Genomic DNA, 17,462 nt, shown 5'->3' with positions numbered 1-17,462 from the left:
GAAAAATTCATTTACAGGTTTTATCGAAGGAAAGTGAAACATTTGCCCATGAAAAGACTTGTTTAGGCATGTTCACAGCAGATTTATTTACAATGAATTCCAAGTTGAAAGTTAAAATGTGGTGTTAATATTCATACAATGGATTACTATTCAGTGATAAGAAAGAAGGAAGTGGGAAAGGGAAACTAAGGTGAAGAGAAAAGCAAAACATTACGTATGGTAGGTTAGGCATTCGCTGGAAAAGGGCACAAGGGGAATTCCTGGGGTGCTGGAAATGGTCTATAGCATAATACCTATTTGTCAAAAGTATATAGCTAGAAATTATACATTTCAATGTATGGAAATTAACCAAAAGGAATCATATAATGGTGATGAAAACGATTATGGAGTAAGGTGGTAGGGAAGACATATAAATGACCAGAAATGACAGAATGATGGCTGAGCCACCGTTTCACTGTTGTCCGTGTATGTTAAACTATATAAAACTTTTGAAGAAACTAAGAAAAAAGACAAGTCTTATGTTTACTCAGACAATTCCAGTCATCTCTTTACTGGAAGATGCAAATTACTGTTGTAATTTCCCTTTAGAATTTGTTAGCAGCAGCATTTCTAAAAGTCCCCAGCCATGAATTGTCTCAGTTCTTTATCTGATAATGTCTTTATTTTGATTTCATTTTTAAAGGACAGTTTCAATAGAGAATTATGAGTTGATAGTTTTTCTTTCTTTCAACACCTTAAGTTTATCCTTCCATTACAGTCTGGGCTTTGTTGTTTTCCTTGAGAACTTGTATCTCATTTATGCATTTGTTCCCCCTTTATGTGATACTCCATTTTTCTCTGCTTCAAGATAGGTTTTTCTCTTTGGATTTAAGCAGTTTATCTAGGCTGTGCCTATTTGTGGTTTTCATTGTGTTAATCTAACTCAACCCACCCCCCAGTGGCTAGCAGATTTAGCAGTACTCTCTGTCAAAAACAGCTTCCCTGGTGGCTCAGATAGTAAAGAATCTGTCTGTAGTGCAGGAGACTCAGGATTGATCCCTGGGTCAGAAGATCCCCTGGAGAAGGAAATGGCTACCCACTTCAGTCTTACCTGGAAAATTCCATGTACAGAGGAACCTGACAGGTTACAGTCAGGGTTGCAGAGTCAGACTTGGCTGAGCAACTAACATTTCATTTCTATCAAAAAACCACAGATGAAAAAAAAAAAAAAAACCCACAGATGTGCAGATCTCACCTTTCTCAGATTTACCTACCCAGCCACTGCGTTCCCTTTGCCAGGGAATGTGTGCTCTCTGCAGGCAGGATAGATTTCAAACAGGAGAGGGAGGACTAAGTTTATCACTGTGAAATCCAATCAGATAGGGCTTCCATCATAGCTAAGCGGGTAAAGAATCTGCCTGCAATGCAGGAGACCTGGGTTTGATCCTTGGGTCAGGAAGATCTTCTGGAGAAGGAAATGGCAACCCACTCCAGTATTCTTGCTTGAAGAATCCCATGGACAAAGGAGCCTGGCAGGCTGCAGTCCATCGTGTTGCAAGAGTTGGACATGACTTGGCGTCTAAACCACCACCAATCAGATAAGTTACTCTTTGTCTCCTATGAAGAAACTAGTAAGGGAGTGGAGACAGGCCTGAGATATACTTTTTTTTTTTTTCAGGCATATACTTTTGAGCTACATTAGCATGTGAGTTGGGGTAGGGAAGAGATGTTCTCTTCTGATACTGTGAAGACTTGTACTCTTCACTGATTTTGCCGAAGCCTGCATCCCTAGTGGCTCAGTTCAGTTCAGTTCAGTCACTCAGTCATGTCTGACTCTTTGTGACCCCATGAACCACAGCACGCCAGGCCTCCCTGTCCATCACCAACTCCCAGAGTCTAACCAAACCCATATCCATTGAGTCGGTGATGCCATCCAACCATCTCATCCTCTGTTGTCCCCTTCTCCTTCTGCCCTTAATCTTTCCCAGCATCAGGGTCTTTTCAAATAAGTCAGCTCTTCGAATCAGGTGGCCAAACGATTGGAGTTTCAGCTTCAGCATCAGTCCTTCCAATGAATATTCAGGACTGATTTCCTTTAGGATGGACTGGTTGGATCTCCTTGCAGTCCAAGGGACTCTCAAGAGTCTTCTCCAACACCACAGTTCAAAAGCATCAATTCTTCAGCACTCAGCTTTCTTTATAGTCCAACTCTCACATTCATACATGACCACTGGAAAAACCATAGCCTTGACTAGACGGAGCTTTGTTAGCAAAGTAATGTCTCTGCTTTTTAATATGCTTTCTAGGTTGGTCATAACTGCCCTTCCAAGGAGTAAGCGTCTTTTAAATTCATGGCTGCAATCACCATCTGCAGTGATTTTGGAGCCCAGAAAAATAAAGTCAGCCACTGTTTCCCCATCTGTTTGCCGTGAAGTGATGGGACCGGGTGTCATGATCTTCGTTTTCTGAATGTTGAGCTTTAAGCCAACTTTTTCACTCTCCTCTTTCACTTTCATCAAGAGGCTTTTTAGTTCTTCACTTTCTGCCATGAGGGTGGTGTCATCTGCGTATCTGAGGTTATTGATATTTCTCCCAGCAATCTTGATTCCAGCTTGTGCTTCTTCCAGCCCAGCGTTTCTCATGATGTACTCTGCACAGAAGTTAAATAAGCAGGGTGACAATATACAGCGTTGATGTACTCCTTTTCCTATTTGGAACCAGTCTGTTGTTCCATGTCCAGTTCTAACTGTTGCTTCCTGACTTGCATACAGGTTTCTCAAGAGGCAGGTCAGGTGGTCTGGTATTCCCATCTCTTTCAGAATTTTCCACAGTTTGTTGTGATCCACACAGTCAAAAGCTTTGGCATAGTCAGTAAAGCAGAAATAGATGTTTTCTGGAACTCTCTTGCTTTTTTGATGATCTAGCAGATGTTGGCAATTTGATCTGTGGTTCCTCTGCCTTTTTAAAACCAGCTTGAACATGTGGAAGTTCACAGTTCACATATTGCTGAAGCCTGGCTTGGAAGGTTTTGAGCATTACTTTACTAGCGTGTGAAATGAGTGCAATTGTGCAGTAGTTTGAGCATTCTTTGGCATTGCCTTTCTTAGCTCAGTGGTAAAGAATTTGCCTGCCAATGCAAGAGACTCAGGTTCAATCCCTGGGTTGGGAAGATCCCTGGGAAAGAAAATGGCAACCCACTCCAGTATTCTTGCCTCGGAAATCTCATGGATAGAGGAGCCTGGCAGGCTACAGTCCATGGGGTGGGTTGCAAAGGGTCAGATACAGCTTAGCAACTAAACAGCAAGAACAGAGCATCATTGTAGTTGAAGAGACCAGCAGTTTGTCATATAATGACCCTCATACTGATGGGATGGGAAAACTAATTGAAAAACCATCAAGAGCAACTAAAGACAGGCAGAAATTGAAGAGGGGAAATGAGCTGCAAGTTTTCCCTCAAGACTGTGTGTCAGACAGTGTAATGCTTACATCAGGTCCATTACCCCTTTGTGCTGCTTTCTATCCCAAATCATGTCCAGCCAAGGTACCAACATAGCACACGAGAGGTTGTATGGTTAAATGATGACTGAGCTCTATGTCCAAAAATCCAGTAGGATACACAAAGGAGAATATCCAGCAAGTATCTGAAAGAGTGGCCACCTGTGGACTTTATATTTTTGTCTTTGTTCCATATAATGCTTTCTATGTAAACCTACTTTGTCTGATATTAATGCAGCCATCCCCGCTTTAATTGTCTTTGCACTATATTTACCTGGAATGTCTTAACTAATCCTTCTCTCTATCATCTTATTTTAGGTGGATCCCGAATAGCATGTAGTTGGATATAGTATTTTGTTTTTTTTAATGATTTGAGATTAAAGAATTATTATTTAAGCGGAAACTTGCATTTATTATACTAAACAGTATAATCGTTCTTATTCTGTGATCTTCATTTGCACTGTTTTATGCTGCCTTGCTCCTGTTGTTTCAGTCTTCTTTTGCTTTTGCTAGTTTTTCTTGTTGCCTTGTTTTGCTCCTAGTAATTTAGAAATTAGACACCCTATTTTTGTTTGATTAGTAATTACTTCAAAGTAAAAAGAAAGGAAACTTCTGTTTCTTTCCCAGCATTAAGAATACATTAGTCATCTGCTGATTCCCCTCGAAATGAGTCACACACTTTAGTACCTCCTTTTGTTCCTGCCTCCCACCATTGATTGGAATAATTTGGGCTTTTAAAACTCTTATTATTATTTCTTTTTTTTTTTTTACATTTCATTGAGGAACACTTCACATTTGCATTTCCTAAATGTAGCCATGTTAGCCTTGTTAAGAACAATTACTTAGACATTAATTTTTAAGTTTACAAATGGATTCAGTTTTCACCTCTGTTTCTTTTACAACGTGTGTCCCTTATATTTAAGATATTTATTTTTTAATTTATTGGATGCTAAAATATTCCTTTAAGTGACTTTTAAAGAAGACTATGTATCTGAATCTTTGCATAGCTGAGGATATACAATAAAAGTGTTTTCTTCTGAAATAGCAGTTAATCCATAGGAAGTTTTCCTGAGGAAATAATAGCAGCATGCAGAGATGTGTATATAAGTTCATTTGTCAGTATTTTTACAAAAGCAAAAATTAGAAACTAAAAAGTGTCTGCAAGTAGACACTTGGTTGAACAAAAAATTATTTCCAGTCATTATTGGAAAATCATAACAGTTGATCATTTTGTTACCTAATTATTATGTCATTAATCTCTCTGCCTGTTATTTATGCAAGTTATAATTAAAATATAAATTGAGACTATACTAAGTAAACATTAGTTTATCTGTTAACATTAATACTCTATTTAGTATCTGTTTCAGTTATTCAACTAAATACTGGCTAAGTAGATACTTATTATTGAAAATATGTTTAAAGAAATTTAATTTTAGTCTGTTTTTTCTAGTCACTCCATGGATTTTTTTGGGCAGCACAGACCAGAAGCTAACCAGTCAGTTGTCAGTAGAATGCAGAAGAAATACTGGAAAACCAAACAGGTCTTCATCAAAGCAACCGGAAAAAAGGAAGATGAGCATGTGGTGGCATCTGATGCTGAACTGGATGCTAAACTTGAGGTAAGTTCTTTTAAGGATTCCACGTATTGCATATAACTTGTTATTATTTGGGACTACTAGAGGGACTATGACAAGCTTTCACACTGAAGAGCTGACCTGGATACGTGTAGAGTTTGATAATAGAATAGTTGTATCCATTTGTTCATCAGATCTTCTGGATAAGCAAGCCATAGTTGTCACAAATTGTGCACTGGCGGAGCTGGAGTTCATATTAGGTAAATCATGAACTAGATAATTTCTCTGGGAGTAGTGTAATACTTTCTGTGCTATGAAAGTGAATTAAGTATGTTCCTAACTGGGACCATATGCTTATTGTGTATTGTGTCATTGGTATTTTGTACTACTTTTATCTGAAGTCTATACCTCACTGACATAGTGATAATTATAGATTAACTGAAATCAAATAGTGAGTGAGGATTTTACAAGTTGGAGTTTTTGTTTCTCTTATTAAGGATGGAGTTAATTGAAGTATGCCATAATGTATTTTTGGCTGTTTTTTATTTTAAATAAAAGGAATAATTAATATGAAACAACTTTAAACCTATATGTAATCTTATAGTTTTAAGTAATCAAGCTAATTAGAAGAAAGGTCTCATGTATATTAATGAAGTCTGAATTTTTTAATGCACATTTTCTAATTCCATGTGTATATCCTAATTTAGGTAACCTTTTACAAACATTTCTAGCCAGAGGCTCTGTTATGCCTGAAATATAATGATTTGTTGGGATTCTTAAAAATATAGGTCTAATAATTATAGGTCTAATAAATAAATATAAGTCTAATAAAATAGGTCTTAATTTACTAAGTAATTTTTTCTATAAAAATAAACTTTTACCACTGCCATAACAAATATGAAAATAAAAATTAATTCTATTTAACCAGATTTTACTATTTGTGTTAAAAAGTATTCTTCTTAGGATTGAGTGACAAATTGTGGGAAAAAAATGAAGGGACTTTATTATAAGTAATATGTTTTAGCACTAAGGGAACTCTTCACTGCCCATTCATATGTTCCCATGGAAGTAGTTTTTTGTGTGTTGTTTCACACTGATAGGTAATCTGTGGGTGACATTTTATATTCAGTGTTATTTTTGTCCATTAGAGAATTATTTGGAATCAGCCAAGAACTTTCCCCCACAATTGTATTATCTTTTTTAAGAATGAGAAATATTTTCAAGTATACATACGCATCAAGTATGTACTTAGATTATCATGTTATACACTTTAAATATATTACAATTTTATACCTCACTAAAACACAAAAATATTTTTGTTGTAAAAATGAAAAGCAATAGTATATATATCTTTCAAGGACCCATGGGCGGGAAATCAACCGTAATTGCTTCATCATAGTGTTAATAGAACTATTATTTTTGTATTGTTTTCTAATCTCCTTCCACATGGACTTACAGCAGCTTTGGCTTCTCTGGTAGCTCAGATGGTAAAGAATCTTCCTGTGATGCAGGAGACCCAAGTTTGATGCCTGTGTTGGGAAGATCCCATAAGGAAGGAAATGGCAACCCTACTCCAGTATTCTTGCCTGGAGAATTCTATGGACAGAGGAGCCTGGTGGCTACAGTCTGTTGGGTTGCAAAGAGTCGGACACAACTGAGCAAGTTAACACACACACAAACACATATACCAAGTGCAATTCAAACATACTTAGATTTACGTGGAAAATTGACGGTCACTCCTGCATTTAGAATTTAGTATCTGTTATCAGTCTTCCTTTGGCCTGATCAAACGTCAAAAGAAAAGCAAAACTACTATAGAGATGGGCTTCCCTGGCAGCTCAGTTGGCAAGGAACCCACCGCAATGCAGGAGACCCCTGCACTGTTTGATTCCTGGGTCAGGAAGACGCCCTGGAGAAGGCATAGGCTACCCACTCCAGTATTCTTGGGCTCCCCTGGTGGCTCAGCTGGTAACGAATCCACCTGCGTTGGGGGAGACCTGGGTTCAAACCCTGGGTTGGGAAGATCCCCTGAAGAAGGGAAAGGCTACATACTCCAGTATTCTGGCCTGGAAAATTCCATGGACTATATAGTCCATGGGGTCACAAAGAGTCAGACACGACTGAGCAACTTTCACTTTTACTTTCTCTGGTGGCCCAGTCAGTAAAGAATCTGCCTACAATGCGAAAGACCTGGGTGCGATCGCTATGTTGGGAAGATCCCCTGGAGGAGGGCATGGCAACCCACTCCAGTATTCTTGCCTGGAGAATCCATGCACAGAGGAGCCTGGCGGGCTGTAGTCCATGGGGTCACAAAGAGTTGGACACGACTGAGCAACTAAGTTTGAAATGGGAGTCTATTAGATATTTTATTTTTTTGTTAGCTATTGGCAGCAGTCGTAATGAAGGGATTAATATTCATGGAAAATTCTAAACAAAAATACTCTGAAAGTTTGTTGTTATAACAACATTATTTAATTTTTATGGTAAATCCATTGACCTATTTTTCTTAGACCAATATTGGAGAAAAGCCAGACTCTAAGTTACTTAATATTTTCTAAAACTATCTATACTCTTTTCATCTGTGGTAGACAGTATTTAATGTACATTTTAAAATTGCTGTTTAGATAGTTTGGAGCTGAGGGGAAGACAAACTCCACAGTCATAAATTTTTATTAGCTTCCATGTATTTATCATGATTTTTTCCAACTCTAATGGGAGAAAGCTAAATGTGCTTTCTACATCTGAAATAAAACCAAAACTGAAGTATATCACAGTCAAGGAAAATAGACAATACCTATAAGAAAATGTTTTGCTTTTGAAGTGTTTTTTTATATTTTGTATTTGTTTATGGTTCTTTAAATTGTCCTAATAAAATTTATATTTCAAAGGTTTTTCACTCCATTCAAGAGACATGTACTGAACTTCTGAAGATAGTTGAGAAATATCAGCTAAGACTCAATGGTATGAAATCATAGATATCTATCCACCAACAATTCCTGCTTAAAATAAATATCATTTGCATTTTTTGAAGATGAAAGATTTAATGTAAAAATAGTAATTTACTGAACTATTTTGGGATCGTTTCTTATGACAAAAATGAGTATTTACAGTGATCTACCCTGAAATCCCCCAGCATGCTCAGTTCATCAAATCCTCTGACACAGATCGATTTTGCTGAGTTTAGTTTTCCTTCCCAGAGTCTTAAGTGGATTTTTTCCCATCATTTAAAAGCTCTTTCTCAACCCCTACTTGCTCTAGCAGTTCCCCTTCATTCCTCTGCTCCTTTCACAGGAAGTTTTGAGGTAATTTTCTGTGCACACAGCCTCTATTCCTTCTCGTTCTCCTTCTCCTCTGCTCACCCCAGTCAAGTTTTCATCCCCATCACTCCACCAAATCCCTCTTGTCATAGTCGTGAAGAACTTAATTCTGGGACCAATTCTCAGTCGTTGTCACATTGTTTAACACAGTTGATTATTCCCTCCTCCTTAAGACACTCTACTCTCTTCACTTGGCTTCCAGGTACCCGCATTCCTGGATTTCTTCTTAACGGTCGTTCCTTCTCAGTATCCTGTGACTGCTGGAATCTCCTCTCTTCTTCGCCTCTTCTGGTTAGAACGCAATCTTTGAGTCTCCCCTCCTGCCTTGTATGGGCTTCCCTGGTGGCTCAGACGGTAAAGCATCTGCCTTCAGTGCAGGAGACCCAGGTTCGATCCCTGGGTTGGGAAGATCCCCTGGAGAAGGAAATGGCAACCCACTCCAGTACTCTTGTCTGGAAAATTCCATGGGCTGAGGAGCCTGGTAGGCTACAGTCCATGGGATCACAAAGAGTCGGACATGACTGAGCAACTTCAGTTTCCTGCCTTATTTATAGTTCCCTACTAGGCGTGGCCACCTCTCTGATCCTGGTTTCTTCCCTGGTCTCATCTCCTAAAACTCTGTCCTTCTGAGCCATTAATCTCCTCTACAGTAGTCTATCTGCATACCTAATCCTCTTTAGGTATTTGGTCAAGTGTCCTCTTATTAGTGAGTCCTTCTCTGACTCCCATATCTGAAATATACCCCTCTATCTCATCAATCTCTGGCTACTTAACAATAGCACTTAACAGTATTCAACATTCTGTATATTTTATCTGTTGTTTTTCTCACCACCACTAGAGTATTCTCTCCTTCAGGATAGAAATTGATGTGTTTATTTCTGTCCCTCCTAGCCTGGAAACATTGTCCAGCATGTAGTCCATATGCTGTGCATCTTTGCTCGAAGAATGATTGCTTTGTGCGGCAATGTAAATTAGTCTCAAAAGTTGATAATCAAAGTTCATATATTGTCCCATTAAGGCAAGAAATCCATTATAGCATGGTAATTTTTTTAGTGCCTGCCATGTGTAAAACTATGTATTTTTCCCCAGGAAACAGTTGGAGAAACAACTTTCTGTAATAAAATAAGAGACAAAGAATAGTATGTAACTGAATTCAGGATTGTGGTACAGACTTGCCTCTGAATTCTCTTGGAGTAAAAAATAACTGTATTAGAGAGATTGGTAAAGGTAGCTACTTAGATGGGAATGGAAGTAAAACTCAAAGGGTTTGGGGACTAAAGTTGAAGGGTGAGAATAGTCTGCATGACAGAAGAGTTTGTAAAGGAGAATAATAGGGTGATATACAAGCAAAGGAAGGTCCCAGTCGGATTGCTAAGGACCCTGAATATCTTACCAAGCAGTAAAATGGACCAAGAGAGTCACTGAATCAAGCAGTCACTGGACCAAGGGAGTTCTGTGATGGAAATGTGAGGAAACACTGGCCGGTTTGTGCATCCTGCATTTCGTCCTGGAATCACCAGATCATTTAGCATGCCGGTGGAGCATTTCAGGGAACCCTGCAGACAGGGAAGCCTGGTGTGCTAAAGTCCATGGGGTCACAAAGAGTCAGACACACTGAGTGACGGAACAACAATAAAAAGAAAGTATATGATAAAATCTATATCTGCACATCTTTATCCTGAAATGTCCCAGTTCAGTTCAGTCGCTCAGTCGTGTCCAACTCTTTGCAACCTCGTGGACTATACCACGCCAGGCTTCCCTGTCCTTCAACATCTCCCAGAACTTGCTCAAACTCATGTGCATTGAGTTGTGATGCCATCCAACCATTTCATCCTCTGTCATCCCCTTCTCCTCCTGCCTTCAATCTTTCCCAGCATCAGGGTCTTTTCTAATGAGTCAGCTCTTCACATCAGGTGGCCAGAGTACTGGAGCTTCAGCATCAGTCTTTCCAGTGAATATTCAGAACTGATTTCCTTTACAATTGGCTGGTTTGATCTCCTTGCAGTCCAAGGCACTCTCAAGAATCTTCTCTAACACCACAGTCAAAAGCATCAATCCTTTGGCCCTCAGCCTTCTTTATGGTCCAACTCTCACCTCCATACATGACCACTGGAAAAACCATAGCTATGACTAGACAGATCTTTGTTGGCAAAGTACTGTCTCTGCTTTTTAATATGCTGTCTAGGCTTGTCATAGTTTTCTCTTTAAGATTGTATATAATTGTGTGATTTCTTGAAGACTATTTGGTTAATAGATCTTCTGTTGAGACTAACATCAGACAATTGCATAGATTCTTCCAGCACTATAAACCTTTATGAGAATCTCTTGACTGGGGAAGGACACATAGGAGTAGGGTCTTGGTGGGTTTTGGTATCAGGTCTCAACACCAAATCAGCGCAGACTCAGCCTCATCTCCTTCCCTTTCTGCACTGATAAGGATGAGGCTCAGTTACGGTTAATGTTCAGTTGATATTTGATAAGGAGGTGGTCCATGTTTTGTGAGGCTTTTCTGGATCATCATGTACAAATTAATATTTTTTTTAGTAGTTTTCATTGAGGTATATTTTATGAATTTTGTAAAGTTCTGATTCAGAGGAAATGTGTAACCGGCACATCTCTGAAGTAATCGGAATATTAACAAGAATCCTCAGATCCAGTCCACTCTTGATCAGGCAAGCTGTTCATAAAGCAGCACATGTTTTTTTCAGACGAGACTACAGATGTGTAGACGCCCTCTCCCAAACACTGCCGTGCCCTCCCAGGGACTTCCTTGTAGGCACCACTGGTGGGAGGACTAGTGAGGGGGCAGCTAGCAAGTGAGAAACCCGAGTTCCCCTGCTGCTTCAGAGGGACACAAGGGACTTCCCTTTCAGTTTTTAACTTCAGTTTTCCCATCAGTAAACCAGAGTGGAATGAGGCATGACACTTGTTAGGTTTCTCACTTTAAGCTCACAGTCTGAACACTTTATGGGCTCCCCTCACCTGTTGGTCTTATTGTGATAAAAAGTCATCTTCCGCTGGGTCAGTACTTCTAAAACTTTGTGGTGAAGGGTCATCGTTTTACTTTCAATCTGTTGTCAGCTGACACTTTTGAAAATACAATAAAAAATTTTTAGAAAAAATTAAAGAAGACATGCACAAATATAAGCATACTTTTTGGTGATTAGAGTCAATAGATATAAGATAGTCAAACAGGTAAAAGTTTCTTAATGGGATCTTAGTGTGAGTATTTGTCACAAGCTGGTAGCAAATGGTTCACAGACCAGACCACTGGACTAGCCTGGCACTGGTCCACGGACCACACTTTGAGTAGTATTGCACTATGTGACAACTTTTAGGGTTTTAGCAACAAAATTGTGGACAATTGTGAATCTGTAATACTGAGCATAGACGATGAAGCCAGGATGGGAGACAAGAATAAGTTTAAATAGGAAACCAAATACTTTGTAAGTGCTAATGATCCTAATATGCATCTCTGCACATTTGAAAATGTGTCATCTGTGGTTTTATCTTTTTGGAATTTTTTTTTTCATTAAAGATCAGTCTCTCTCAAAGTGAGGTCTAGGGAGTCACTGATCAGAACCATCTGGAATTCTTGTTAGAAAAAAAAAAAAAAGGCAGATCCTCAGACCTGTAAAATCAAAGTCTCTGGAAACAGAGCTCAGGAATTTACATTTTAAAAACAAGTCTCTCTCCTCCTGCCCCTTATTGTTAAGTATAGAGAATTACTGCTGTTAGAATGTTAGTTGTATATGTGTGTGTTTTAAACAAATGATGAAATGAAACAATGAACTATACTGTAATTTTTCCCCTAGTTATATCGGAGGAAGAAAACGAACTAGGGCTCTTTTTAAAGTTCCAAGCAGAACGGGATACAACGCAGGCTGGCAAAATGATGGATGCCACTGGCAAGGCACTCTGTTCTTCAGCCAAGCAAAGGTTTATCATGGTTTTGCATCATCTTTAACTTTATAGTCAGTATGACAGTTTTGATGTATGTGGCTAGATTTGAATATTTTAAGGTTTCTCTTGATTCCAGTGGAAGGTTAAAAGAGAAGAATTGTATATTGCAGTATATAACTGTTTTGATGCCTAACTCTTATTTTGTACTTAAATCATTACTTAAAATTTTATATTCATGGGTTGCTTAATTCCTGGAAATAGCCTTTAGGCCTGTATTTAAGTTTCTTAAGTGGTTTAGTGAAATAGAGGCACACAATGGCTAAAATTTAAGTATGTGTATATACATATTTTTTCATTTTTTGGATACCTTACCATCTATGACTACATTGGAACATGTCTTTTATAAGCAGAGGAAATATTTTCTTCTTAATTATATACTTTACATTTATTATTTTATAACTTTTTAGCATAAAGATACTTGTTACAAAGACTCCCCTGCAATTACTGAATTCAGCCAACATATTTCCTTTTTCTAGAGAAAAATAAAAACAGGCTTTATCAGACCTGTAAATGGCATTGCATAACTTAAGTGGCTTTATGCTGAAACACCACATTAGTGCAAAAGTCCATCTTTAAGGAGATAACTGAGGGACATGAAATTCAAGTCCCTCCATTCACTAAGTCAGAGTCAGAAGCAGGTAGAGAAACTGGGTTTGACTTATGTTTCTTAAACCTTTTTTTTTCTCTTGTTCTCATCCTCAGATGCTATGGATTTTGTCCTCATTAGCTCAGCTAGCATTTTATCTACTTTTCTAACACCCAGATTTTCCTTCAATTTTTCAAAAAACCCCAACTTTCTGCTTATGGGAACATGCTTTGTAAATATAGGATCTCATTTACTCATGAAATTCTTTTCTAAATGGCAGATTTACTTGGCAGATTATTTATACATGGTAAACATCCCAAAATGTTGCAAAAATGATGTATTCCCTAAAAGAAGAAAAAGAAATATGAACATACCTTTTATTAACAATTCAAAGTTAGCTGTGTGAGCCTTATTGCTTTCTAATTTTCTTAGGCATCTTAATAATTTCCTGTTTTTAGACTCATCTTGATAGCAAATTCTGCTTTATGGTTGTCTTTATTTTGCTTGTGGGATGTACATCCCTCTGATTTTTACCTCTCTGTCATTAGATTGGCCCTGTATACTCCCCTGTCTCGACTTCAGCAAGAAGTAGCAACATTCAGTCAAAGGGCGGTATCTGATACCTGGACGACAATTAATCGGATGGAGCGGGCTCGCACAGAATACAGAGGAGCCCTGCTGTGGATGAAAGACGTATCTCAAGAACTGGACCCAGACACCTTGAAACAAGTCGAAAAGTTCCGAAAAGTAGGAAAATGCATCCTTTTAATCTATTTTCTTGAACCTCTACAGAATAACTTAATCAAGAGCAAAAAACATCAGACTAGTTTTGGAAAATGTGTTATATTACAAATTCTTAAGTTGCTTAGAAATCTCCAGTTGAAGTAAATATAAAAGGTTGTCATGCACTTTTTCTTCCCCCCACCATTTGGCATAGTAGATATAACTCCCTTTCAAATGTTGCTTACCTGGGCTTTTAGGAGTGGTTTGCAGGAGGAAAATCATTCATTAAGTAGGGAAAGTACTTACATAAAAACACATGTTAAGTGATTATTAATTATAAGTTAAGGTTATCAAAGTTTTCATTCTGCCACAATACATAAGTTTGACCACAAACTTTTAAAGCAACTGTATATGTGAACATATCAGTTCAGTCAGTTCAGTCGCTCAGTCATTTCTGACTCTGCGACCCCATGGACTGCAGCACGCCAGGCTTCCCTGTCCGTCACCAACTCCCGGAGCCTACTCAAACTCATGTCCATCACGTCAGTGATGCTAACTAACCATCTCATCCTCTGTCATCCCCTTCTCCTTCTGCCTTCAATCTTTCCCAGCATCAGGGTCTTTTCAGTGAGCCAGCTCTTCACATCAGGTGGCCAAAATACTGGAGTTTCAGCTTCAGCATCAGTCCTTCCAATGAGTATTCAGGACTGACTTCCTTTAGGATGGATTGGTTGGATCTCCTCGCAGTCTAAGGGACTCTCAAGAGTCTTCTCCAACACCACAATTCAAAAGCATCAATTCTTCAGTGCTCAGCTTTCTTTATAGTCCAACTCTCACATCCATATGTAACTACTGGAAAAACCATAGCTTTGACTAGACAGGCTTTTGTTGGTAAAGTAATGTCTCTGCTTTTTAATATGCTGTCTAGGTTGGTCATAACTTTTTTTCTTCCAAGGAGCAAGTGTCTTTTAATTTCCTGGCTGCAGTCACCATCTGCAGTGATTTTGGAGCCCAAGAAAATAAAGTCTCTCACTATTTCCATTGTTTCCCCATCGATTTGCCATGAAGTGATGGGACTGGATGCCATGATCTTAGTTTTCTGAATGTTGAGTTTTCAGCCAACTTTTTTACTCTTCTCTTTGAATCAAGAGGCTCTTTAGTTGTTCTTCGCTTTCTGCCATAAGGGTGGTGTCATCTGCGTATCTGAGGCTCTTGATTATTTCTCCCAGCAATCTTGATTCCAGATTGTGCTTCATCCAGCCTGGCATTTCACATGATGTACTCTGCATATTAGTTAAATAAGCTAAATAATCTACTTATTATAAGTTGTATCCCCTGAATTTACCATACATAAATAGTAAAATTCACTCACTGTGGGACTTCCCTGGTGGTCCAGGGGCTAAGTGTCCATGCCCTCAATGCAGGGGGCCTGGGTTCCATCCCCAGTTAGGGGAGTAGATCCCACATGTCCCAACTAAGAGTTTGCATGCTGCGTGCCTGAACTAAAAGATCACACATGTCTGAACTAAAGGATCACTCATGCCATGACTAAGACCCGCTGCAGCCAAATAAATATTTTTTTTAATGTACTCCATTTTATAAATATTTAAAGTAGCTGTAATAATTCATACTTATATTTAATATAGATGGAATCTTTCTACTAGCTGTTACAAGTGCTTTGCCTCATTGATTTCTCCAAGAGACATGGGCAGTAGATGGACACATGGCCTCAATCAACCTGTCATTCTATCCCCTTTATAATCCTTGACAGATACAATCCAAGGGAGTGCTTGCACAACACTGTGAGTGCACTGATGTCACTAAATTGTACAGTTTTAAAATGGTTAAGTGCGGAGAGTGTTGCAGACCTGTGCGTCAGAGGGGAAAGTTGTTTCCACCTGGAGCACTTATAAACGTTGCATTGGCCTCTGATGGACAGAATTGTCAATTTTTTAATGAAGCATGGCTTGTGCTGAACAAGACAAGCTGGGTCAAGCATTTGAAGATGCCTTTGAAGTACTGAGGCAGCATTCACCTGGAGACTTTCAGTACTCCTCAGATTACAAAAATTACCTGGCTTTTATCAACCACCGTTCTCATATCAGAGGAAATTCCAACAGCTATGGTGTGCAGCCTGCAGAGGAACCCATCTATAATTGGAGAACAGTCATAAACAGTGCTGCAGACCTCTATTTTGAAGGAAATATTCATCAATCTCTGGAGAACGTCCCCAAAAACCAGCTGGTACAACCTGTTCTTCTCCAGCAAAAGGGAGGAAAAGGCAGGAAGAAGCTCCGACTGTTTGAATACCTTCATGAATCCCTATGTAATCCAGAGATGGCATCTTGTATTCAGTGGATAGATCAAACCAAAGGAATCTTTCAGTTTGTATCAAAAAAAAACAAAGAAAAACTTGCCCAACTCTGGGGAAAAAGAAAAGGCAACCGGAAGACCATGACTTACCAGAAAATGGCCAGAGCACTGAGGAATTATGGAAGAACTGGGGAAATCATCAAAATCCGGAGAAAGCTAACTTACCAGTTCAGTGAGGCCATTCTCCAAAGACTGTCTGCACCTTACTTCTTGGAAAAAGAGATCTTCTATTCACAGTATGTTCAACCTGATCAAGGATATCTCAGTTTAAATAACTGGAATGCAAATTATAATTATACATATGCCAATTACCATGAGCTGAGTCACCCTGATTGCTAAATATACTCTTACATTTCATAATTTTCTGACATCAGAAGTCCCTACAAGTTTTAGGATTTTTCTCTAAAAGGAAATACTGAAAAAAAAAAAACACACACTTCATGATTGCTATCTTTTATGACATAGCATATAATCTATACTAACTTGGGGAGAAATTTTGCCAGCTCTTTAGAATGATTATCCCATTTGAAAGTATAGACTAAATGTCCTTCCTCTTATTAGTAACTATGCAATTATTTCTTTCTAGATTAATAATACCAGTGGAGACCATTTGATTTGCATATTGGTTAAACCTTATTTTCTTGTCATACACTCAGACCAAAAAAAAAAAAAAAAAGAATCACTTTAGCATATGTCCAATAGCTTTAGCAACAGAACAAAAACTGATTGCCTGTGATGGTGTTCCTGCTAAATTATATTCAGGGCTTTAAAATTTTCAGTGGCTAAAACTAGAACTAGTATATGATCCAGCAATTCCACTCCTGGATATATATCCAAAGAAAATGAAAACACTAATTCAAAAAGAGACAATTTTTTTTTTTGGCTGCACTGTGTGGCTTGTCAGATATCAGTTTCCCAACCAGGCCTTTGCAGTGACAATGCCAAATCCTAATCACTAGACTACCAGGGAACTCCCATAGTGACATTATTTACAATAGCCAAGATATGGAAGCAACCTTCTAGCCAACAAGAGAATGAAGAAGATGTGGTATACACACACACACACACACACAGAGAATATTACTTGGCCAAAAAAGTGAAATCTTGCCATTTGCCACATGGATGGACCTAGAGGATATTAAGCTTACTGCAATAAGTCAGACAGAGAAAGACAAATACTATATGTTATCATTTATATATAGAATCTAAAAATTGAAACAAATGAAAATAATGAAATAAAAGCAGACTTAAAGATATAGAGAACAAACTAGTTCTAAGATATAGAGAACAGTAGGAGGAGGGCTGGGGGGAGGGGAGCAAGATAGGCATAGAGGATTAAGAGGTACAGACTACTAAATATAAAACAGAAAAGATACAAGAATGTAATGTACAGCACAGGGAAGGTAGCCAACATTTTAATAGCTTTGAATAAAGTATAACCTAGAAAAATAT

At 38.4% G+C, this 17,462-nt stretch overlaps 2 protein-coding genes across 3 annotated transcripts in view; both read left to right on the top strand.

Moving 5' to 3' along the window:
* Positions 1 to 17,462, top strand: part of ICA1L (islet cell autoantigen 1 like) — a 60,330-nt gene that overhangs the window by 15,858 nt on the left and 27,010 nt on the right. For both annotated transcript variants that reach the window (XM_027965101.3, XM_042244966.2), the window contains exons 2-5: positions 4,925 to 5,093; positions 7,937 to 8,009; positions 12,181 to 12,304; positions 13,463 to 13,661. In XM_027965101.3, the coding sequence (XP_027820902.1) occupies positions 4,932 to 5,093; positions 7,937 to 8,009; positions 12,181 to 12,304; positions 13,463 to 13,661 (558 nt within the window). In that variant the 5' untranslated portion in view covers positions 4,925 to 4,931. The remainder of the gene's footprint in view (positions 1 to 4,924; positions 5,094 to 7,936; positions 8,010 to 12,180; positions 12,305 to 13,462; positions 13,662 to 17,462) is intronic.
* On the top strand, positions 13,669 to 16,467 carry LOC101111780 (transcription factor Spi-C-like). The gene has a single exon (XM_042244967.2). It carries the CDS (start codon positions 15,600 to 15,602, stop codon positions 16,347 to 16,349), a length of 750 nt encoding a protein of 249 aa, XP_042100901.1. The 5' UTR covers positions 13,669 to 15,599; the 3' UTR covers positions 16,350 to 16,467.

Source organism: Ovis aries, chromosome 2, assembly GCF_016772045.2.
Source record: "Ovis aries strain OAR_USU_Benz2616 breed Rambouillet chromosome 2, ARS-UI_Ramb_v3.0, whole genome shotgun sequence".
In the NCBI taxonomy this organism is placed as follows: domain Eukaryota; kingdom Metazoa; phylum Chordata; class Mammalia; order Artiodactyla; family Bovidae; genus Ovis; species Ovis aries.
The sequence above is the reverse complement of the archived record's forward strand: the minus strand, read 5'-3'. Positions and strand labels throughout refer to the sequence as shown.

What these genes read in the sequence shown, in the direction of transcription:
- LOC101111780 (XM_042244967.2), top strand. Translation starts at nt 15,600, where the DNA reads ATGGCTTGTGCTGAACAAGACAAGCTGGGTCAAGCATTTGAAGATGCC.